General features: G+C 35.4%; 1 protein-coding gene across 1 annotated transcript in view; it reads left to right on the top strand.

Moving 5' to 3' along the window:
* Positions 1 to 25,091, top strand: part of PDSS2 (decaprenyl diphosphate synthase subunit 2) — a 318,869-nt gene that overhangs the window by 186,328 nt on the left and 107,450 nt on the right. The window contains exon 3 of the mRNA XM_044675399.1: positions 15,958 to 16,156. Coding sequence (XP_044531334.1) covers positions 15,958 to 16,156 — 199 coding nt within the window. The remainder of the gene's footprint in view (positions 1 to 15,957; positions 16,157 to 25,091) is intronic.

Below are 25,091 nucleotides of genomic sequence, written 5' to 3'. Positions count from 1 at the left end.
AGTGCTACCTATGAGGCAGCTAGGTGGTGGATAGAGAGCCAGACCTAGAGATGAGAGACCTTGAGTTCAAATCTGACCTCAGACTCTTCCTAGCTGTGGCCCTGAGCAAATCACCTAATCCCAGCTATCTAGCCTTTTCCACTCTTCTACCCTGGAACCAATATTTGGAATTGATTCTAAGAAAGAAGGGAGGGAGGGAGGGAGGGAGGAAGGAAGGAAGGAAGGAAGGAAGGAAGGAAGGAAGGAAGGAAGGAAGGAAGGAAGGAAGGAAGGAAGGAAGGAACTACCCTAAATTTTAAATACAGTACTGCAGATGTAGTCCAATCAGCATATTGATTCAAGTGGAACCCTTGACTCCGTATTTCTAGATTCATATAATTAATTAATGTAGCCTATAGTTAAATTGAAGAAAGCAGCAAGGTGGTACAGTGAATAGAGTGCCTGACCTAGAGTCATCTTCCTGAGTTCAAATGTGGCCTCAGATGCTTACTAATTATGTGACCCTGGGCAAGGCACTTAATCCTATCTGTCTCACTTTCCTCATTTATAAAATGAGCTAGAGAAGGAAATGGCCAACCATTCCATATCTTTGCCAAGAAAACTCCAAATGGGATAAGACTCTGATATGATTGAAACAACTGAACAGCAACAATTCAATGAGCTATTTTTAGGATCCATGCCATTATGAGCACGTTAACTGTATTCTACTATGTATTATAACTACTAGTAGAGCATATCTGCTAAATATGACCATCTTTTTTTACATGAATTGCAATTAACCCATATCACCTGTATCTTATACTTAAAATAATTAGTATTTATTAAGTGTCTGTGTTATACAGAACATTATGCTAATAATAGCAGCTAAGCCATATAGTAGAGAGAGCACTAGATCAGGATTTAGGAAGACCAGAATTCGAAAGTGGCCTCAGGCACTTACTAGCAGTAAAATCCTGGACAAGTTATTTAACCTTGGTCTGCCTCAGGTTCTTCAGTTGTAAAATTGGAATAATAGCACCTACCTCTCTGGGTTTTTGTGAGGATCAAATGAGATATTTGTAAAGCACCTCTTAGCACAGTGCTAGGCTCATAGTAGGCACGTAATAAATGACTGTTAATTTTCTTCCTTCCTAAATGCTGAAGTGGGAGACAAAGTTTAAATAAGACATAATCCCTAACCTCCAGTAGTTTAAAATCTTGTAGCAGGATACCAACATAGATAATTAGTATATAAAGTATTATGTAAGTACATTAGATCAATCAATCAGCAAGCATTTATTATAAAATAAAGTGCTGAATGAGTCAGAGGGGCATTATCTTTATTGATCAAGGAGATTGAAGCAAGCTTCCTGTAGGAAATAGCCAAGATGTACTTAAAAGGTATGAATTCAACAGTCAAAGAGATGGAGAGAAAGGTGTTCTGGGCACGAGGAATGCTATAAACAAAGGCATAGCTATATGAGACTGCAGGGTATGTTGGAGACAGATTAGTCTAGGTAAACTGGAGAAGAGTAATGTTTCGATAAGGGCAACATCAGATTATGGGAAGCCTTGAATGCTAGCTAGCTAATGGAGTTTAAATTTTACTTCGTAGATAATAGATGTACTTTGTGAAACTATCCTTCATTTTCTGTGCAATATCTATCCCTCTTTTCATTGTTGATGGGGTTTTTTCTATTTGTTTTTTATTTTTTAATTCAGGGCCAAAGAGCACTGAACTTAGCTCTCCTTCCCTGCTTTATGTTATTTATTAAACATGTCTCCCAAGTCTCTACATATGTGCCATTGATTAAATTATTAAATAGAATCATACATACTATAGAACTCTATAGCAACATTAGAGATTTTTCTTCTAAGATGACATCAATCCATTAATTGATGCTCTTTTGGTTATGGTCATTGAACTGCCTATATAAATCCACCTAAGCATATTATCCAGCACATTTCTCTGTTATTAATTTTTACCATACTATACATTTTCCACTTTGTATATCCATTGCATTCATCTTTGCTTACCTACATATCCTTCTTGCCATTCTCTGAATTGTCTTTAAAATTTTACAGCTCCCAGTATGATTATATCCATTTCTTTAAATGATTCTTTCCTTTTTCTTTCCTATTGGAATCACTTATAATTTTTTCAAGATTTAATTTTTAATGAGTCATCTTCATTATCTTGAATCTTGAATCATCTTCGTCATAGCCATGGAGTCATGTTATTTCTTTGAACTTTTTGATATCTGTGTTCATAAGTCTATAGCTTTCTTTGCTTAGATATCACTTATTGTTCAATTGTTTCTGTCATGTCCAGCTCTTCATTATCCCATTTGGGGTTTTCTTAGCAAAGATACTAGTTAGGTTTGCCATTTCCTTCTCCAGGTTATTTTACAGATGAGGAAATTGAGGTAGTCAGGGTTAAGCGACTTGCCCAGGGTCAAACAGCTCATAAATGTTTGAGGTTGAATTTGAATTCGGTCTTTCTAACTCCAGGCCCAGCATTCTATTCGGTGCTCATTCCAGCTGCCCTTTTAGATATCACTAGCTTTATTCTTTTACACCAAGCAATTCTTTCTTATTGGTTAGTATTAAATCTTGGGTAATAACACTGGATACCTCATTTACAAAAAAAAAAAAAAAAAAAAGATTATTTTCTACTGTTGAGGATATTAAAAAGAAATGTGCATACTACCACACCAATGCAACTACCAACAATTTGGAAATTGGTCTTGATCAAGGACACATGACAAAACTAGTGGAAATGCGCATCAGCCATGGGTGGGGGGAGTGCGGGGGTGAAGGGGAGAGGAGGAGCATAAATCATGTAACCATGTTAAAAATGAATATTAATAAATGTTTGAAAAAAAATCAAGTATTATTTTAACCCAAATTGACCTTCTTGAATATTCTGTCTTTTATAAACTATACTTAACTATAAACTTCTTATAAACTAAAAAAAAAAAAAGAAATGTGCAGGGCTTGTGGGTATCTCAGGGGATAGAGAGCCAGGCTTGGAGACAGAAAGTCCTAGGTTCAAATCAAGCTCAGACACTTCTTAGCTGTTTGGCCCTTGGCAAATTACTTGATCCCAGTTGCCTAGTCCTTACTGCTCTTCTGACTTAGAACCAATACTTAGTATTGATTCTAAGACAGAAGGTAAAGGTTTAAAAAGAAAAGAAAAGAAGTGCGCTGCAGGTAGTTAAAGTAGTTCCCAAAGAAGAGTTTCAAAAAGATTTTGAGCAGAAATAGTATTATTAGAATAAATAAATATAGAAACAATCAGTCAAACAGTACTAAATTCTGAGTTCTTACACAATTGTTTTTAGAAATAAGTCACATTACTTTAGTTATAACTTGCATAAATACAACTTTCATGTATTTCGCTTAGAAGAATATATTATTACATAGTTTGGAGAGCATTTTGTCATTTTAACAAATTGTTTTCACTAACATTGACATTACATTCCTGTACTTTTAATTAATGTAATCATTGGTCTTTTGTATGAATATGAATAAAAAATTAGAATCATAATTCATAGAAAAATAACTCCTGTTGACTTATTACTAATTTATTTAAGTAGCTATTTTTTTCTAGCTGATTTATTGGCTAATTTATATATACAATAGAAAGCCTTTAGGTAATAGTCTATCTGCTTTAAATTGATACCTAGTTCTTCTTCCATCTTTCTTCCGAAGTTCTACTACTTCTTTAGTTACCTTTTCCTTTCTTAGATAACATTTTCCCATATTATATTTATCTGTGAATAATATCTATTTCTGCAGCATTTATTCTTTGATAAAGATGAGCAATAATCGATCATTTTTACACACGGGCAGTTTCACTTTAAGAGGATAAATGTGAGAGCCCACTTGCTGGATATCCATGCACTTTTCTACTTTTCAGTATCTTTAATGTCTACAGGATGCAGATTGTCAAACACCTGTGCTATTTGAAAAGCTCCCTGTGGCTTTGCATATTGAAATGTGATTTGGTGATAGTGTTTTTAAGTGAGTTTTCTTTTGAATTGAATTTGTTACTTCAAAAAACCTCCTGAAATGTCTTTTCATATTTCATTTGGTTCTGACTGACTTTTCAGTAGCAATGCTAAGGTTTCTTCATGTTGTTTATTCCAATTAAAATCTGGTTTGGCAATTCATTACCTCCTGAGCTAAGAGAATATATTAGGGTTTTTAGACTCTTTGGCCAAAATGCTTTTAAAAATACCCTTTCTGGGCAGCTAGGGGAGCTCAGTGAATAGAAAGCTAGGCCTGGAGAGGGGAGGTCTTGGATTCACAGTTAGCCTCAGATAACTTCTTAGCTGTGTGATCCTGGGCAAGTCACTTAACCTCAATTGCCGAGCTCTTACTGATCTTCTCCCTTTTGACCAATACTTAGTAATGATTCTAAGATGGAAGATAAAGGCTTTAAAAAAATACCCTTTGCCTCTACTCCCACCCCCTCAAAGCATGTCTCTATAGAAGCCCCTTTAATTTGCTATTGCATAGTGATGATTGTAATAATCAGTCACTTCTCTGGAGCATAATGTAGTTCCATTTTGAATTCTTTTTCTTCTCCATACAGCTAAATAGCCCAACTCTTTTACTCTCATTCTGGCTTGGAACTGTAATTCAGCATGATAATTGGATTTGAGATTTTATTTTCCTCCTTTTATTTCTAAAAAATAATTCCTTTGATGAGGAAATAAGCATTTATTTGAGAAACTTCATAGCTGCCTCCACCTATTGTGTCAACAATGAAAGGGAAATATACTGTGTGAAAAGTCTTGATTTAAATATTTTATTTGCTTTATAGACTTGTGCTTGTGGCTCTTTAGTTATCTGATTTGATTGGATCCAGTTTAATTTAATGTGACGTTTCATATTTTACTCCATGCCCTGGCCCCTTTCTCTTCTAGGGAAAAGTCCTCGCCCTTTAGTTTTTCACCTTGCCTCATCCGTGGTAGCTGCAAATGAAGCCTTCCAGGCTTCCCATTTCAGTCCATCAGTGCTTTCTGTGATTCAGTCAGAAGGGCCACTATGGAGTGACATCTCCCTCTTTCATTGGGGCCACAGTTCTATTTAACATACAGCTTCCACATCACTCTTAGCCCCATCTGTTTGAGAAACAAGAGAAAAATCCAACCTCAGCCACTCTCACGAGTGTTGCAGAGCCCTGGCACTAGGTAACGAGGTCCACACAAACCTCTGTTGCCATCCATATCTCCCTTCTTCCCAGGCCCCTATCATGAGCAAATAAAAAAATCTGCCCTGCTTCCTCATTTTTCTTTCCCTCCCTCCCGCAGGTCCTGCCTAAAAAACTGTATCTTGAATCAAACTCCCATAGATTTTCAGATATCGCGCAGAACAATTCTGTGATTTCACTTCTTATTGTCAGCTGGGCTACCGTATCTCCCAGGAACTTTGTGCATAAAGCAGTTTCCATAGCTGAATTATGAACCCCCAAAGAAAGGGCCTGTAATGAAAATGGCAAGACCACTGTGTTCTTTGTAATCAGTTCTTTAATACTCCACCTGCTGTACCATGGAGACATCCTGTAATTACTGGAGCAGAGAGCTGAACTCTCCTACCGAGGCAGCCCTGAAAGAATGAGCACTATGGGATGCTGGATGACAGACTCTAATATATAATGGGGGAGGGGAAGGACAGATATTTGGGAGAAGTATGACACTCGATCTGATGTATTTGTGTAACCTTTTCATGTAGAGCTAGGCTGAAGTCAAAAGGGAGATTTTTGGTTTCCTTCATTAAAAGCTTATTAAATGAAGAAATAGGACAGTCGTTTTGCCTCAGTAGATGAGGGTCAGAGAGGCGGGTCTGATCTCCTCAGGATATTAATGTCTGCCTTCAGCTGGGGGAAATGAGCCGTCACTTGAGTTAGCGGCAGCTTTATGTGCTCATCACTAGGGATTCCCATATGTCCTGGGATCTGCAGCAGTAAAAAATGGCAGAGCTCAGTTGTAGAGAGCAGAGGGCTCTCATTGGTATTCATGTCAGGTAACTCAGCTCAATCTGCCCAGAGCAAGTCTGTTTAATGTTGATCAGCTGTCCATCTGATAAACTGAATTGATATGGGCATTCCCTCCAAGGGCTGCCCTGACAATGACAGCCAGAGCATCTAGATGTCTTGTTAGTCTTTTTCTGTAGACTCAAGTATTTTTAACCCTTTTTTGAGACTACGAGACACAGAAGTAATCTTAGTGACACGGGGATGGCTGTCTAGGTGAGCTGTTATTTTCTGGCAGAAAATCTCTCATTTCAAACCTTGCTCCCCACAGAGCAGGCACGTCTCTTGCTGATTAATTCTCTCTCCTCCCCCCATCACAAGCAAGCACCCCTCCCCATAAACAATTGATTGTCCTGCAGGGGAGTTGTTTATATTGGAGGAGGTCAAACATTTGTTAAAAAGCAGTTCCAAATAGTATATGTCTGGTTATTTTATTCTAAATACACTAGATTCCTCTTTAAGGTAGTCTTCTGACTGTCTTATCTTTTTCTCTGCAAAAAGGGACAAGAGTAATACATGCATCTTTTTGGGTCAGCTACTTTATAAAGCATCGTCCATTTGGCCCCTTTTCCCCTTTGTTTGCTTTTTGGGGTATTGTTGCCCCTGCTCAAGGTAGCTAACCTATTTGTAGATCAGTGCAAGGGTGTCAGTAGGAGATTCACTTACAGTATGTATCAATGCTGAACCCTCTTCCTTAGAAAGAAGCATTGAGAGCTTGATCCGTAAAGCTGTAATTTAGTTTTAAAATTTATCATGTATACATAAAAATGCCAGAAGCTCTAAACTGTGACATTACAGTTGTGTGTGTGTGTGTGTGTGTGTGTGTGTGTGTGTGTGTGTGTGTGTGTGTGTGTGTGTGTATGATAAGACTTTTTCTGCAGCTCTGCTTAAAAGATTTTTGTCCTTTCTTCACTACATCGAAGCTGTTTATTTTCACAACATGGCAAAATTCTAACACAGTCCCAGGTGTTTCATCTCCTTAAAATGAGACTAGCTGCGAAGCATCATTTATTTTTTAAAACACTTTCTTCTCTTAATCTTCCTCTTTATTATGTACTCAGCCTAGGAGGTCAGGTGAGCTATCACCAGAAAACTGTGGTTCAGAGACCACAGTTGTGCATTGATTGCCTAGTAACTATTGTTAGGGCTGGAAATGAGATTACACAATGTGTTTGTTGGTTTGGTTTTATGATCAATTCTTTTTGCTTTGGAACATTGTGACCTGGGCACTGCTTAGAAATGAACGTTTCGTCCCAAGTGCCAATTTGCCATTTTTGTTTTCAGTGGTTGAGATTTTTCTTCATTTGGTCAGATTCACATAGTAAAATATAAGAGTGGAATGAGAAGAATGATATGGGAAGCTGCTGTCATTTTACACTTAAATTTGAAAGTGTAATTTTAACGGAGACAAGATGTCAACATGAATAAATGGCAAAATTAAGGAAGCTTTTTAATGGTTTTATGCTTTTTTTTATGGAAGACTTAAATTGGCTAGAATCTCCTGAGACCTCATTCCTATGGTAGCCTTATGAAAATAAAATTTGGATATATTTGAATACAAGATTGATGCTGTGAAGAAAGGTCTTCTTAGCTGACATGACTTACTGCAACTGAATATTTAGTTAAAATATTTTTTAATATTTTTCTCTTTTAATAGGGAAGACTGGTTCAAACTAAATTGGCATTTAGAATACTTTAAATAAACAAGTTTAGTTCTCTTTTATCTGTCCTCTCTACCTTGCTGCCCAACCCATCATTTAATTAAGAGCCTATAGTTAAATTCTGTTTTACATAACAGTTTACAAAATCACATCATGGTTATTTATGACATTTTTATCTCCTCTCTCAGGGTTCTATTCAAGCTTTATTAGTTTATTATTGTTTCCCACCCCTTCCCATATCAGCTCTGACACCCACCAAAAGTAGTCAAAAAAGTACCAGAAGACTAAAAAGATCCCTTTATAGGCATTCTACCAATTACAGATTAATTCGTGTCAACTTGCTTTTCTTTTGAAATGCAAATAGCTGGGATAAAACTTTTTAGTCATTCACACCTTAGTATAGGTTATTTTCATCAATTCCATCTCTAATTGATAGCCTTAGTGAAATGGATTTTTAATGGGAAATAGGAAAGGAGCAGAAACAGAGGGAGACCATGGCAGCAGAGATGCTATAGAGGTCAAATTATAGCGATCTTTTTGCCCTTCTGGCTTGCTAAAGCTCCTCTCTCTCCATATTTATTATGAATACTTTTTATTTCCTCAGCCAGATACTCTACAACCTGTCTCTTAATAATTCTAAGAATCCCTTTGTGGAGGGTCAGAATGTTTTAAAAGCTCTGGTGAGAGATGAATGAGGTTGGTGGTAAAAAAGAAAGGAAAGTTATAGGAGGGTGGATTTGAATTTTTACTAGATTTCAGTTCTCTTAACAGATAAATATCTGTTAAGCTCTTGATTATGTTAAGCCTTGAATTGAGATATGTATGAGATATATAGTATGCCTTTCTTCAGCCTTTGATAGGAATTTGTACATAGATCTTCAAAAGTAATGTTGCTATATGTGACTATCTCTTTCACAATGATACCGAATCAGGTTTTGTGGGGTGAAAACTGCCATATTAAATGTCACCGGTTGGCCATATGCTTTATAAGTTATTTTATGAAAGTAATTGTCTGGATTTTTAAGTTAGTTTTTCATGTTATATTACATTATGAAAAGAATACTGAAGTTTTCATGATCCCTCTCAAATTTGAATAATTCAAATAAGTACCTTCTTTTTTTGGTGGGGTAGCCAAGATGTAGTGTAATTGTTGGCTTTGGAATGAGGAGAAAACTGGATTCAAATTTTATATTGACCAATGCTTAATAGTTGTATGACCATGGGCAATCTATTTGACCTTTCTTGTCCTCAGTTTTCTTATCTATAAAATGGGGATGATAAAACCTTTAAGACTTATTTCTCAGGGTTTAAAAGGGATGAGGGGATTAAAAGGGATGATGTATGTAACGCATTTTGCAGTATACAAATGCTGACTTTTATTATTAATCCTTTGTGAGGTTACATTACTTACTCCCTAATCCTCCCCATAACCCTGATAAATTTCACTAAAACGATTTCAAAGTAGAATTACGCAATATCCTCCTATCTTGGGCTACCTGATGGTTTTGTAAAATTACAGCTTCTTAAGTTGTAGAATTAAGTTAAATCAATCAGTTCTGTTATAGAATTTTGTGAGATCATTTCAAGAACCAAGAATTGAGTATAAAAATCTTTACTAATTATGCATAGTATGATTTTCATTCTATACCTAAAATCTAGGCTTGTGATAAATATAGAAAAGTATTGGGAGAACTCATAGGAAACAGAGAGATCAGACACATTATGTAAAATTGTTAAACATTGCATTATTAATTCATGGAAGTAACTGAGGTCCTTAAGTGCCCCCTGTGGAAAATTTGGGGGAGAAATGGTTAAATTAAACTTTTTATCATTAAACATGCTTATCTAATTACTTGATCAAAATGAAATTCGTTTGTACTGTTTCCAAAAATGAATTATACACAAGGAGAAATTCCTATGAATATTCAAATGATGAAGTAAAGAATTGGTGTAATAAAGAAAACCTAATGCCTCTACAAAGGTCATAAGCAAAGGTGATAGATATTAGAGATAGGTTCATGAAAGGGAAATATAGCCTGACGTGATCCTGGCAGCTGGGAGCTCAGACCTGGATACAGTGGTGGTAAGTCAGTATAGATTTTTAAGGATGACCACCATGTCCCTTCCTCTGTTGAAAAGTAGTTGCCAGGACCCAGGAGAACCATGTACAACACTACAATAATGTTTAAATGAAAATAGCAGTAAAATACCTGAGAATTCAGTGTTTGCAATGTAAGATCTTGGTGGTAGCGAACCAGAGACAAAATCAATTTCTCTAATATCAGTAGAGAAGCAATAAATTATAGGTGTGAATTGATTTTATCAGTGGTTCTCAATCTTTTTTTGCTCACAGTGTTCTTTGCCTTAAGGAATCATGGCATACCTAACATTTAATTTGACAATAAAAAATTGTTGCCAGGCAAGTGAGGAGCTAGAACCATTACTGGTACCTGAGATTCCACTTTTCCTTTTTTAGCCCATCTCCAACCCTTTTCTTTCTTTATTCCCTTAGAATTCATAGTGGAGGAGATAGCAAAGAGAATTAATGTTGTGACTCCTGGTGTCAAGCAAAGATAAGAAGGCAAAAAATTGAACCTGGGGGAAGGGGAATTTGAGAATTAGAAGAACTTCAGTCCAACACTTACACAAAAGAATCCCTACTATGACGTACTCATTAAATGATAGTCTAGTTTGTGCTTGAAGACCTCCACAGAGGGAAGCTACCACTTCTTGAGACAACTTTTTCCAATTTGGGGCTGCTATTTTCTGACATCAAACCTATTGGCCTCTTTGAAGCTTCTCATATTCCTGGTTCTGTCTTCTGAAGCCAAAGAGAACAAGTCTAACTACTCATCCACATGACAGCCATTCAGATACTTGAAGACAGTTATCATGTTCCCCCTGAGCCTTCTTTTCTCCAAGCTAACCATGTCCAGTTCTTTTAACTCATTCTCATATATCTTGGACTTAATGCCTTTTGACATCCTGGTTGCTCTCTCATTCCTCATCTGGATGCTCTCTATCAGTCCTATTTCCTTCTTAAATTTTAGTGCCTAGAACTGAACACAATACTTTAGATGAGATCTCACAGGAGGCATAGTACATTTGGACTGTCACCTCTCTAGTACTAAACATTATGGCTTTCTTAATACAGTCCAATATTGCATTTGCTTTTTTTTTAATCTACCACATCACGCAGCTGACTGACGTTGAGCATACAGTCCACAAAAATCCTCAGATTTTCAGAACATCTGCTTTCTATCCAGTCCTCCCTCATCTTATGCTTATGAAGTTGATCTTTTGTACCCAAGGGCAAGATTTTATATTTCATCTTAAAATTTTCATCTTGTTTGTTTTAGCCTAGTACCCTAGTTTATTAAGATCCTTTTGATCCTGACTCTGCCATGCAATGTGTTAGCTGCCTTTCCTAGTTCAGTGTCACCTACAGGTTTAACACCATCAATGCCTTTATTTGAGTAAGAGTTAAAAATGTTCAGTAATACAGAGCCAGCCACTCATCCTGGAGTACTCCACTAGAGACCTCCAGCATTTTTGACCTTGAACCATTAACAACTGCACTTTGGGTCCTGCCATCCAACTAGTACTAAGTCCCTCTGATTATATTATTATTATTATTATTATTATTATCATCTAGTTGATTTCTCTATCTTATATATAAAAACAACATGGAATATTTTAATCTAAAGCTTTACTGAAATTTAAGTAAACTATATCTCCAGCATTTATTTCCCTAAACCATGAGTTTAATAATTCTGCCAAAAAAGGAAATGAGGTTAGAACAGTATAACTTATCCTTGATGAATTAGTGCTGGTTCTTTGTAATCATTGTTTCCTTTTCTATATATTCACCAATTATCTCTTTAATGATCTGTTTGAGAACTATGTCAGGAATTAAAATCAAACTAACTGGCTTAGAGTTTGCATGAAATGTTATTTATAGGACCATGCCACATTCACATTCATCTTCTGTTACCTGGCCTTGCTTACAGTTTCTGCATATTTCTTTTTTAAAATCTAATTTGATTGGTAAGCTCCCTGTGAATCCACATTAGTCTCTTCAGACAGATCCCATTTCTCCTCCTCACCAGACTTTTCTTTGTATGTCTTCAGAATTTCATTCTTGAACAACTTATCCCACCCAATTTCTCTTGAAGGATCAGTCCCTGGCGTACTATCTGTCTTTCCCTGAACTCTTAGAAGTCTGTTTTCCTGAAATCTCAGGTATGTGTCAGACTATATCTAGATTTCCTCTCTTCTCTCTTAGATGACAGGGTCACATCCCCCAAGTTCTCATCATTGCCACCACAGCAACCAGTTCCTCCCCATTAGTGAGAATAAGATTCAGAATAGATTTTCCTTTGTCCATTCCTCCTACCTTTTGAAGGATTAAATTATTACTTAGGCAAGACAAGAAGTTATTAGCTGTTCTTCTTTTGACAGAGAGAGAGCCTCCTGCAGATGTCTGGATAATTGAAATCTTCCATCACTACTTTATCTTGCTTCTGTGCCAGGCTTGGGATTTTTCCCAAACTCCTCTTTTATTTCCTGTTTCTTTGTAGGTGGTCTGTAAGTATATTCTACAAGACAAATCATTTCTGTTTCTGCTTCTTCTTCCTGAATACAAATTAAGTATTTTTTCCTACTATCTAGTTGAGAAACTACATTACAGACAGGAAAAAAGCATTTATACAGGTGAGGGATAGAGTATCCAATTCAGAAAACAGCTTGTTGGCCACTCTGGGTTAAAATTTGGTATTTGAGGACAGCTAGGTAGTTCAGTGAATTGAGAATCGGGCCTAGAGATGGGAGGTCCTGGATTCAAAGCTGGCCTCAGAAACTTCCTAGCTATATGATGATGCTGGGTATGTCACATAAACTTAATTATCTAGCTCTTCCTACTCTTCTGCCTTGGAACCAATACTTAGTATTCATTCCAAGATGGAAGCTTATAAATATATATATAGATAGATAGATAGATATAGATAGATATATAGATATAGATATAGATATAGATATAGATATAGATATAGATATAGATATATACACACACATATATATTCTTTGAAGGAGAAACATAGGCAGTAAAGCTAGACTGTGGTCTTTATATATCAAACTGGAAAATTTGTATTTTATTTTAGGCATAATATAAAATCACTGAAGGCATTTGAGGAAAAGCATTACATAGTAAGATCTATATATGCCTTAAAGAGATTATTTTGACAACTGTGTGAAGGGTAGACTGGAGAAAATTAAGATATTTGATTAAGTATTTTCATTTCTTTTTTCTTTTTTTAGAAAAATATTTTTCATAGTTACATGATTCATATTCTTGCTCTCTCCCCTCAACCCCCCCCCATAGCCAACGTGCATTTCCACTGATTTCTTCATGTATCATCGATCAAGACCTATTTCCATATTATTGATAATTGTTCTAGGGTGGTCATTAAGAGTCTACATCCTGGGGCAGCTGGGTAGCTCAGTGGATTGAGAGTTAGGCCTAGAGACGGAAGGTCCTAGGTTCAAATCTGGCTTCAGACACTTCCCAGCTGTGTGACCCTGGGCAAGTCACTTGACCCCCATTGCCCACCCTTACCACTCTTCCACCAAGGAGCCAATACACAGAAGTTAAGGGTTTAAAAAAAAAAAGTCTATATCCTAATCATGTCCACATCAGCCCTTGTGTTCAAGCAGTTGTTTTTCTTCTGTGTTTCCACTCCTGTAGTTCTTCCTCTGAATGTGGGTAGCGTTCTTTTCCATAAATCCCTCAGAATTGTCCTGAGTCATTGCATTGCTGCTAGTACAGAAGTCCATTACATTTGATTTTACTGCAGTATATCAGTCTCTGTGTATAATTTTCTCCTGGTTCTGCTCCTTTCACTCTGCATCAATTCCTGGAGGTCATTCCAGTTCACATGGAATTCCTCCAGTTTATTATTCCTTTAAGCACAGTAGTATTACATCACCAACATAAACCACAATTTGTTTAGCCAGACCCCAATTGACAGGCATACCCTCGTTTTCCAGTTTTTTGCCACCACGAAGAGTGTGGCTTTAAATATTTTTGTACAAGTCTTTTTCCCTATGATCCCTTTGGGGTATAAACCCAGAAATGGTATGGCTGGATCAAAGATTGCCTGCCCTTTGATCCAGCCATACTATTGCTCCTTGAGTTCAGCAACTGTTTGATTTTTCTTTGTGTCCTCAGGCCTAATCAGAAAGCTGGGTACCCAGAGGATGCTCGGAAAATACTTGATGAACTGAAAGAAGAGCTCTTATTCAGTATAGTTTTAACTTGTTTATTCAGACATTGGTCCACACTAAGACTTTCCCCTTTTCTATGAGCAGCCATTGTTTAGGATTTTGTTAGCATCTTTTTTATAATTAAATTTTATTTATTTGTTTGTTTGTTACATGTAAGTACCCAATTAGCTCCTTCTCTCCCTTCCTCCCATTAGATATGGCATCATTTGACAAAAAGATATATGTATATATAGAACTATGTTAACTTATTTCTATTTACTAGTTCTTTTCTGGAAGTGAATATATCATCTCTTGAAAAAAATCAAGCACAATGCTCTTCCATCAACTAAGAGAATAATTTATTCCATAGTAGACTCAAAGAGGATTTGTTAAAAAAAAAAATCTCATGGAAAAGACCATATAATGTAACCCTTTCTTCCCCTCTCATGTATTTTGTAGATAAGTCACACTTATATTCCATCTTTAATATTTTGAAAGAGAATAAACAAACTAGAAATATAGCTTTTCCTTTTAAAATTCAAGATTTTTTAATGTATTATTCTGTTAATTATATTTAAGTATTAGTGTATTCTTTCTATGGGCTTGTTACTATAATCTTCTTTCCATGGGTATATTACCATAATCTTCTTTCCATTTTTTACAAAGAAGAATGGCCTCTTCTTTTTCTTCTTTACTTACCATTCCAACAACAATGCTAGTTCAGGCTTTCTTTAGGACTATGGCAATGTCTCCCTTTTCTCTTTCTTTCTAATCGATCCTTCTTAACTTCTGCTAGGATATTCTTCTTAAACAAGCAGTGTTGCATTTAAATGGTTCTCCTTCTGAAAAACCCTCTTAATGACTTCGCACTGCCTAAAGTCCAGGTTCTCTACCCTGTCATGCAAGGTGTTCAATAATCCAAACTTACTTTTCCAGTTATCTCCAATGAGAAAGTGCCTTAGGCCCTATTCTAACTGTACAGCTTGTCATTCTTATTATGCTTTGTCCTTCTCTACTTTAGTGCCTTTTTAAATTCTATTTCTTCCACTTAGAGCTTTCTAGCTTTTCTTCTCTCCCTCTACAATTCCACTTCCCTACCTCCACATTTCAAAATTCCACCATCCTTCAAAGTCCAGGTTGAAGGCTACCTTCTCTAATGTCTTTCTGGACCACCCTGAATGAAAGTAATTTGTCTATCTTTAGTCTAATAGCAGTTCTTACCGTTCTTATGGCACTTAGCACCTATGTTGTGTTCCATTAGAGTTGTTATTGATTTATGTCTTATTTTCCCTATGAGACTTCAGACTTCTTGAGAGTAAGCATTATATTTTACTTATCTCTGTAAAAAATGTTTAACATAACACCTTGAACATAGAAGTAGCTCAATGGACAATGTGGTCAAAAGAATGCTGGATCTATAGTCAGGAGACCTCAGTTTGAGTCTAGTCTCTGTCACCTCCTTATGACTTTGGGCAAGCCATTAATTACTTTGTCTTTCTATAAATTGGGAATACTAAAGTTTGTTCCATTTGTGTCAAAGGGTTGTTGTGAAGAAAACGTCTTGTAAACTAATATGCAGTATTCATGTGTGACTATTATTGATATAATGTTAGGTTTAAGAATAATGATGATAATGATTATTTTGAAGTTAGTGAAAAAATTATTTTGAAGCTTTGAAACTACCAGAATATGATAGGCTAATAACAAAATACTTGAGCACTGCTATTGTTATCTTTGTACTCTTCCTATTGGGAGTTCTAGTAATCCACAGAGGAATGAGGTGATGGGAGGAAGGGACCAGGGGCTGCCAGCTTAAAGGACTATCCAGCAGGGTTTGGGGCTCTATTAGTAGATCATGATCTGTTGGTTGGAGACTTTTGCTTAAAAGCCTTGTGGAAAACGAATAATCAAAAGCATCTTTTATTGTTCACTTCAGTCTGATTTTCATGGTAGAATTATACTCTGATTTTTCTATCCCAAACTTCTAAAACAAGTCTTACTTTTATGTTTTAGTCAAAGAAGTCTGGCAGAGATCACAGAACTTATCCACACCGCTTTCCTCGTGCATCGTGGGATAGTAAATTTAAGTGAATTGAATTCATCTGATGGTCCACTGAAAGACATGCGGTTCGGAAATAAAATAGCAATCCTGAGTGGAGACTTCCTTCTGGCAAATGCCTGCACAGGACTTGCTCAGTTGCAGAACACTAAGGTAAAGGAGGAAAAAAAGAACATATACATAGATATATGTTTGTGTTATTTTCATTGTACACATAGATAACAATTATCTAATCACTGGCTCTTTAACCTGTAAAAATGGAAATTGCCTGGATATGTGTACATTGACTAATGCATAACCTGAAAGTAAGTAGATGCTGACTAAATGTTTGTTTTTGATGGTGTACCAAGCTGTTGATAAAAAAAAGCACCACTGATAAAGGTTGCTGCCATTTAAGAAGTGATCAAGTCATTGATTATGAGAAGGGAAAATATACGAGGCCTTTCTCATTTTGATTTGCATTTATATAAAAACAGGAATAGTAAAAAAATAGTATGCTCCCACATATCTCAAACTAATTCCATCCCCAGTTATGGTTAATTCCCTTCATTGAATGCTCCCTCCATATCATCATTTCCCAGATTTTGGGGGCAGTTTTGTGCTTTACCTTCTTGTATATCCATTTGCACTGTAGTTCACATGGGAGATCCATATTCTCAATTCCTATTCTTGCTCTTAAAGACAGTTCTTCCTTTCTACTACTCATGCATTTTATATTTAGAATTCAAGGGGATACTTGTGTTCTTTGGACTCTGCATACCCAGGGTTTGGGGGCGAGAAATGCTCCATGTTATTCTTTCAGAATAACTGATAAAATTTACATGAGGCCTCTTTCCCAAAATATAAAATGATTTTTTTTTTGCTTAGCATTCTCTTCTTTTATTTACCTAGTCGCTAATTTAACTAATTTTGACCTTTTCTTAGGGAAAGAGCAGCATATAGTTAAGGTATTAATTGTTGTTAATATTAAATGATATAATATTGTATTATAAAAATTGGACATTAATGACTTGCTTTAAATCAATTTAAATCTTTTTGAGATTATATATGATATGTTCTTTTCACCCAGTTATTACTTTGTGTTATTCAAATGTACTCCTCCATCCTATATTGTTTAAGTGTTTGAATTTATGAGAATTAAATGCTTTATTTCCATTAAAATCAAACCAACTTCCTAGCCTCTGCAAGTCGCTCTGTATTTTATATTCAAAACCATTGCTGTAAATGTTCTCAGAGTGTAAGACCTCCACCATCTGCTCCATTAGGCACTGGCTTTCAGTATCACTTCTTGATTTAAAAAAAAAAAGTAATCTTTAACATTTCAAATCAGCCGCACAGCTAGAAACTTCTTGAAATCAATGATCGGCCATTTCTTTCCCTATCTGTAAACCTCTCACCTGTGTGCTCCCTGCATAGGTTTTGCACTCCCAGAACTCATTTCATCAATTTTCCAGTGAGGAGGTATTTGTCCTTTTTACCTCATGGCATGTTTTCACTTAATTTGATGATTATATGTTGTAGCTTTTATTCTCAGCAATTTTCTCTTTTCCCTATCCTAAACATAGATATTTGATTTTTAGAGTTTCTGCCTTTGTTCTTTAAGAGGTCATTGAAATCTCCACAAGGTCAGTTTCAAAAGAAGCTTCATTGACTCATTTTGTTTAAAATATTTGTAGTACTATGTTCAGTGTTCTATGGTTGAGCTTCTGTAAATCTCAGCTTTTGATGTATCACTGTTTTAACCACAGTAGATGTCTTCTAAATGATGTGGATAGTCTTTGAAAGTGAAAGGATTATAGGTTGATACCAGTGTGCTTAGCATCCAGAAAAATCTATTTGAAGAATGTCTTCCATGTACTGAAAAGGTTCCTTTCATTCAAGGACTTATAGTTCCCAACAGAATAGTTTCCATACAAATCGAAGTTGTGTCTCAGAAAATAAAATAATTTATTAATCTCTCAGGTACCCAGCCAGCAAAAAACAAAACAAAACAAAACTTTAAAAACAGAGGTTAAAAACTCAATACCACCTCGTAAGAGGTTAATAAATTTTAAAATTGATATCATTTGTTTTTATCTTTATTTTCCAACATGTACTTTCCCCTACCTCATCCAGAGATCCAGTTCTAACAAAGAAGAAAGAAGAAAGAGGGAGAAGAGCAATTCAGTAAAACCAACCAAATTTGACATTATATTTAGTGTTGCATGTTGATAGTCTCCTCCATCCTCTGGATACACATTGTTTTTCTGGTGCTGCTTACCCCATTTCCCATTAGCCAATGAAAGTCTACCTATTCTTCCCTATATTTTTCATTTTCATCTTTTCTTACAACACAGTATTTCATTGAAACCATTCATGTACCACAGTTTGTTTAGCCATCTCCCAAATGATGGACTTTTACTTTGTCTCTAATCTTTTGCTACTATAAAAGGGCTTACAAAAATACTTTAGTATGTATAAGAAAGTCTTTTTTAAAAAACCTTTCACCTTTTTGGGATGTATGCCAAACAGTTGAACTCTTTAGAGCAAAAAAAATTGGCATTTTAGTCACTTTATTCATAGAAATCCAAATTGACTTTCAGAATAGTTGGATCATTTTACAGCCCTAGCAACAGTATATTAGTGTACCTTAACAAATACATTCTTCATCTCTTTTGGTCATCTACCAGTTTTCTGGATATGGAGTGAAAGGTCATAATTGCTTTGATTTATTTGTCTCTTATCACCTTTGGAAAATTCTTTCATATTAATAGTTTGTAATTTTTCTTTTGAGAACTGTAAAATCTGACCACTTATCTACTAAGTAATGATTCTTGGTCTTTTATAATTGTGCTAGTTACATATATATCTTGGCTATATGCCACTTAACACAGATATAGTTAATACAAAGATTTTTTTGCCCTAGTTGACCACTTCCTCTCTTCTTGTCTTTGGCTTGATTTTTATTCATGTAAATAGTTTTTCACTTCACACATTAAAAAAATAGCAATTTTGTCTTTGGGGATCACCAGTATCCCTAGTTTGGTTAAAAATTCTTCTCCAACCATAGATATGAAAATTGTCTCACCCCGTATTGTTTGATTTATTTTTTTAGATGGAGTGTCCCTTGACATGCAAGTTACCTATAATGAGTTTGTTATGCTGTTTGGTATAAGATAATGGCCTTAACACCAATTTCTTCCAAACCGATTTCCTGTTTTCCAACTAGTTCTTGTCAAATATGTGTGTCTTCTTCAAGTCATTTATTTATTTGGTTGAGTTTAATTTTTTCCTAATTCTTCCTTTCCTATGTTTCCATTGCCACCCTACTGAAGCTTTTGTCTCTATATGTTTATTTACTCATTTTCTAGAAGTTTTTTTTAAGGACTTTTAAGGATTTTGATGTTATGTTTTATTTTGGCAAAATAAATCCTTAGCTAAACATCTGTTCTACAGTATATTATGTTCTATTTTTAGTAAGCGATTTTGAACTTTTTTATAATGCTAAAATGGTATCTAAAAGAACCTTTCATATAGCAGATACTTGGTAAATGAATAAATAAATGGTCTTGGATAAGCTTCAATAATTTGTTAATAGGTAAAGAATAATATCTTTTTATTTATAACATATGGCAACATTATAACAATTAGGTTTTTCTTTGTATATACAGATTTGGCTTTGTAAATTAGAGAGGCAACATGACTTGCAAGAGAGCCAGCCTTGGAGTATAAAAGAACTGGATTCACATCTAGCCTTGTAACTCTGAGCAAGTCACTTATCTTCTCACAGTATGCCCTGTCAACAATTTAATGTATAAAATTACAGAAGAACTCCCTATTGACAATTGATAAAGAGAAAATTTGATTACTAGAAACTTAGTATATCTGTAAAATCACAGATCAGGAGAACAAAAACAACTCCAAATTGTTTTATTTATAGTAACCAAATGTGATTTTTAAAACTTAAATCCTTTCTACCAAATGAATTGTATTGTGCTACTAGACTGTTTTCAGAGGTTCTGTATTGTGTATTTATCCCTGTACTTCTCTTGGGGCAGACAATTAGATGAAGAATTCTGCAGTCATAATGAAATGCAGAGCTATTTTATAATTGCCATGGGTAAAATTAGCAAAGTCAATTATTTTCCCTTAGGCCTTTCCCTGAAGATATTAGAGGTCTGCAAGGTAATTGCCTTAGGTAACACTTGGATTTTTTAAATAACACTAAGTATAGAAATTGTTATATTAATCCTGTGGTAATTTTCTTCTTGCTACAGCTGTATATTTCAGTAATGGCATAAGCAAGATTTATGATTTATGAGGAAAAAGCTCACAATTGATTTAAAAATGTTAATGTTGAGGTTCATTCTTATGTTTTCAATTATGAGAGTTGTGGGTAATTTTTTATTTTAGTGCTGTGAGGAACTTCAGATAAAGATATCTCAGAATATTAGTTCTGAAGTGTAAATTACCTTACCCCATTGAGGTTAGTTGTTGTGTTGTATTCATGTAAAGCATCACTATCTATTGTAATGATGGAACTATGGCAGCCTAAAATCTTAGCATTCAAACATCAGCCTTTCAAAGAGACATGCTAAATAATTGGGAAAAATATGAAATGGAAAGGGCAGCAATTTTCTAAAACCAATTTACTCTTTAGACTCTATTTGTAGACTAGATTTATATTTTAGAGTTAGACAATGATGCAACTGAGACTCCTTGGACTACTATTGGAAATAACTTTTTTAAAAAATCGTTTAGTCATTATTTATTAACTAGTGACATAGACCAATATACTTAAGATCTGAATCTTATATTTCTTTTATGGATTTTAATGTCCTCTTTTTAAGAGGTGGACTGATTTCCATTTATCAAACCGGAGAAATGAAATTTGTACTGTAATTGAACCTGGGTTTTTGTCCCTGATAGCCCAGAGCATTATTGTGAGGTCACACCTGAGTACTGTTTTATTAAGCATTAGTGATTTACATTTATAAATAACCAGTGGCAACAGATGTACTCCTTACATAGCTGATGTATTTCCTTATGTTAACTTTGTTTTCCTAAAGGCATAAATATGTTGTTTACGAGAAAGACTTTTGTTTGTATAAACATTCCAATTTATGCATGTAAATCTACTCCTCTTAAACCAAATCTAACATACATTTTATTAAAGAAACCTCTATTACTGGTTTGCTGTTTGTCTCATCTATAATGTTAAATTATAGTTTTGAGTTGATGTTACAAGTACAGTCTAAAACTGATCCAACCTGGTCTGTTCTGGTGGGCAGTTTGAAACTGTACTCAAAGGGATTTAAAGTTGTGCATATCCTTTGATACTGTATAGGTATCAAAGGATAAGTCTGTATCCCAAAGAGCTAAAAAAGGGGGGGGGGATAGAGGAAGGATCTACATGTACAAAAATATTTATAACAGATCTTTTTGTGATGGCAAAGAATTGGAAACTGAGGGGATGTCCATCAACTGGAGAATGGCTGAATAAATTGTAGTATATGATGGTGATGGAATACTACTGTGCTATAAGAAATGATGAACAGGATGGTTTCAGAAAGAGCTGGAAAGACCTACATGAACTGATGCAGAGTGAAATAAGTAGGATCAGGAGAACATTGTACACAGCAATAGCAATATTGTACAGTAATCAACTGTGGAAGACTTATTAGCAATTCAATGATCCAGGACAATTCTAAAGGACTTATGACAAAGAATGCTATCTACCTTGAGATAAAGAACTGTAGGAGTCAGAATACAGATTAAAACATACTATTTTTTCACTTTATTTTATTTTATTTTATTTTTATTTTGGAGTTTTGGTTTTATATGAGTATTCTCTTACAACAATGACCAATATGGAAATATGTTTTACATGATAATACTTGCATAATCCAAATCAAATTGCCAGGATAGTGAAGGGAAGGGACTGAGGGAGACAGTTTGGATCTTATAATTTCAGAAAACATCTGTGGAAAATTGTTATTACATATAATTGAAAAAATAAGATATCTTTTTTTAAGTTCAATTTTAAAAAGCCATATTGAGTTAAAATGTATATTTTTGTAACAAAAATTGGTCTAGAGACTCAGTACCAGATTTATAAGCATTTATTAATAAAAATAGAGAGAACATGATAGAGAAGAGATATTTCAGCCTAACTATAACTGATTCTTCATTTGGCTGGCTCAGGCCCTGCTGCTGCCAGTAGCTCAGCTGTCTATAGATCAAGGGTCAAGATAACCCTGGGCCTGGATAGCTCAGAGAACCAAATCCCCAGCCCCTGTCTCAGTCACAGGTACAGAAGCTAAAAGAGTAAGAGTGCCTCCCCTTCTCTCCTTGGCCACTGGATTTCAAACATCATGCTATCTGCCCTTCCATGGTGACATTCTGCAGACTCTCCCACGTTCATTAGGGATGCCCACTCTGATGCTGGCTCTGCCATGTTGTCACTCACACTGACACTGATGCTAGGAGACACCAGCTTCTGACTCTTTACTCTGTGACACCCACCCTTCGGTGGGATGGAGGTATTTTACTTCACTCACTTTTATATGGTACGGTATTTTTTGTAATGTCAATAATATGATTATTTTTATTTATAGAATTTTTTTAATTAATAGCTCTTAACTTTTGTTTCAACAAACCTAGCACAATTTAAAATACATGTTCTTTTCTGAGCAACTAGATGGTACAATGGATAGAGTAGATTTGGATAGATAGGTTTGGAAGGAAGACTCTTCTACCTGAATTCAAATCCAGCCACAGAGACTTACTAGCTGGTACTCGTAAGAGACTAACGAGTCAGTTAACTCTGTGGACTTAGTTCTTCATCTGTCAAAGGAGATGGAGAAGGAAATGGTAGACAACTCCAGTATATCTTTACCATACCTGAAATGGTATCATAAAGTCAGATACAACCAAACATGTTATTTTCTACACGATAACCTACTCTAATGTGATTTTTTTATAATGAGGATACATGTTTTCCAAAAATATAGTGCCTTTAATATAGTGCCTTTCAATATGATCATAAGAGGTTTGTTAGGTTTACTCTTTATCTTCATAAAAACATTTAGGATATAGTTTTACATATAGATATGAAGCCTGTGAAATACATTAGGTTTGTTTTAAGGACCTCATTTCTATAATGACCTGTATTCTGATGCCTTAGAATTTTACTTAACATTATTATCACCAGCTCTTAGCATAGTGTCTAGCTTATGATGAGTGATTAATAAGTACACATTGATTAATTGATTGATTCAGAGAAAATCTTAACACTTTTCAGAGGTGTTATGTGAACTTCATTTACTACCTTTTCCTTTGAAGTTAAAAGTACATGGGTACCAAAGTATTCATTTATTCAGTTAATCAACAAACATTCCTTTAGTGCTCACTATGTGCTGTGTACTTTGGTATGAATATAAAAATAAATAAGACTTGATTCTTACCTTCTAGGCCTTTCTAGTTGAGTAGGCAAATATAGATGAAAACATAGGTAGATATAGATAGATGTATTCATAAACATACATACACACATAGGCACTTATTCAATTTTGTATTATACTTGACTAAGAGATTCCATAAAATACTTTATGTTATTTGAGGGAGGGATAAATCACTTCTAGCTGGGAGGAGGAGAAAGATATGGGAGGATTTCATATATGATCTGATACTGAATAGTGTCTTTAAAATGGTTAAGATGTTAGCATAAGGAGAATATGGAGGTAAGGGAGCTCAAGACATTCCAGGTATAGGAAGCATCTTTAGTAAAATGGTGAAGATAGATACTGTATGAATGGTCAGATAAAACTCTTTTGAGTGTTTATAAATCTTGTCCTGGAGATTATTTTTTCTTTGGATCATCAACTATCTGTGTAGACTATGTAGGTAAATGATTACAGCCTAGACATTCTTCTCTTCTCCCTTTATATTCTTTTTTATTAACCTGATGGACTTCCTTGGGCATAACCTTGAGATATATCCATAGTTAGGAAGTGATCCACAGAAAACTGTAGTTTCCTAAAAGATATTAGTGCTACACCTTAAAGGTTATATGTAGAAGACAGAAGGCAGTTAGGTGGCTTAGTGGACAGAGCTCTGGGCTTGGAGCCAGGAAAACCTAAGATCAAACCTGGCCTCAGCCGTCACCCTGAGCAGCACTTAACTTCTGTTTGCCTTAATCCACTGGACAGAGAAATAGCAAACCACTCCAGTATCCTTGCCAAGAAAAACCCATGGTCTATGGGGTCACAAAGACTCAGACATAACTGAATGATTGAACAACAACAAAATTTAGATGGCTCCAGATCTTCCTGAACAACTCCACTCTCTCTAAATTCTAGCCCTTTTTCATTCAGTTGATTATTGGACATTTCAAACTGGATACTCTAGGGACATCTTAAACTCACGTTGTCCAAAACAGAACTCATTCTCTTTTCATCTAAACCCTCTCTTCTAGTTTTCCCAAATAATATTGAAGAGGGGGCATCTGGGTAGCTCAGTGGATTGAGAACCAGGCCTAGAGATGGGAGGTCCTAGGTTCAAATCTGGCCCCAGACACTTCCCAGCTGTGTGACCCTGGGCAAGTCACTTGACCCCCATTGCCTACCCTTACCACTCTTCTGCCTTGGAACCAATACACAGTATTGACCCCAAGATGGAAGGTAAGGGTTTTAAAAAGTAATAATAATAATATTGAAAGCACCACTACCCTTCCATTGTTCATAATTTCAGCATTATCCTGGACTCTTCTCACTCTCCTAAAACACATAATCCAATAAGTTACTAAACCTTGCCACTTCTATCTTCGCAACATTTCTAGCATCTGACTTCTTCATTCTACTTACACAGCTATCACCTTAGTTCAGGCCTTCATCACCTTTCACCTAGATAATTGCAACAGCCTCCTATTGTCTTTGCCTCTCTTTTATCACTCCATTGCTAAAGCATTTTTCCTTAAGCATAGATCTGTTTTTCTCCTATTCAACCTATTCCACAGCGGTGTCCCTATCACCTAAAATATAAACTCCTCTGGTTGGCTGTTAAAACCTTTCACAACTTGACCCCAATTTACCTTTCCAGACTCATTTTA

Source organism: Gracilinanus agilis, chromosome 4 (genome assembly GCF_016433145.1).
Source record: "Gracilinanus agilis isolate LMUSP501 chromosome 4, AgileGrace, whole genome shotgun sequence".
NCBI classification, from domain to species: domain Eukaryota; kingdom Metazoa; phylum Chordata; class Mammalia; order Didelphimorphia; family Didelphidae; genus Gracilinanus; species Gracilinanus agilis.
The sequence above is the reverse complement of the archived record's forward strand: the minus strand, read 5'-3'. Positions and strand labels throughout refer to the sequence as shown.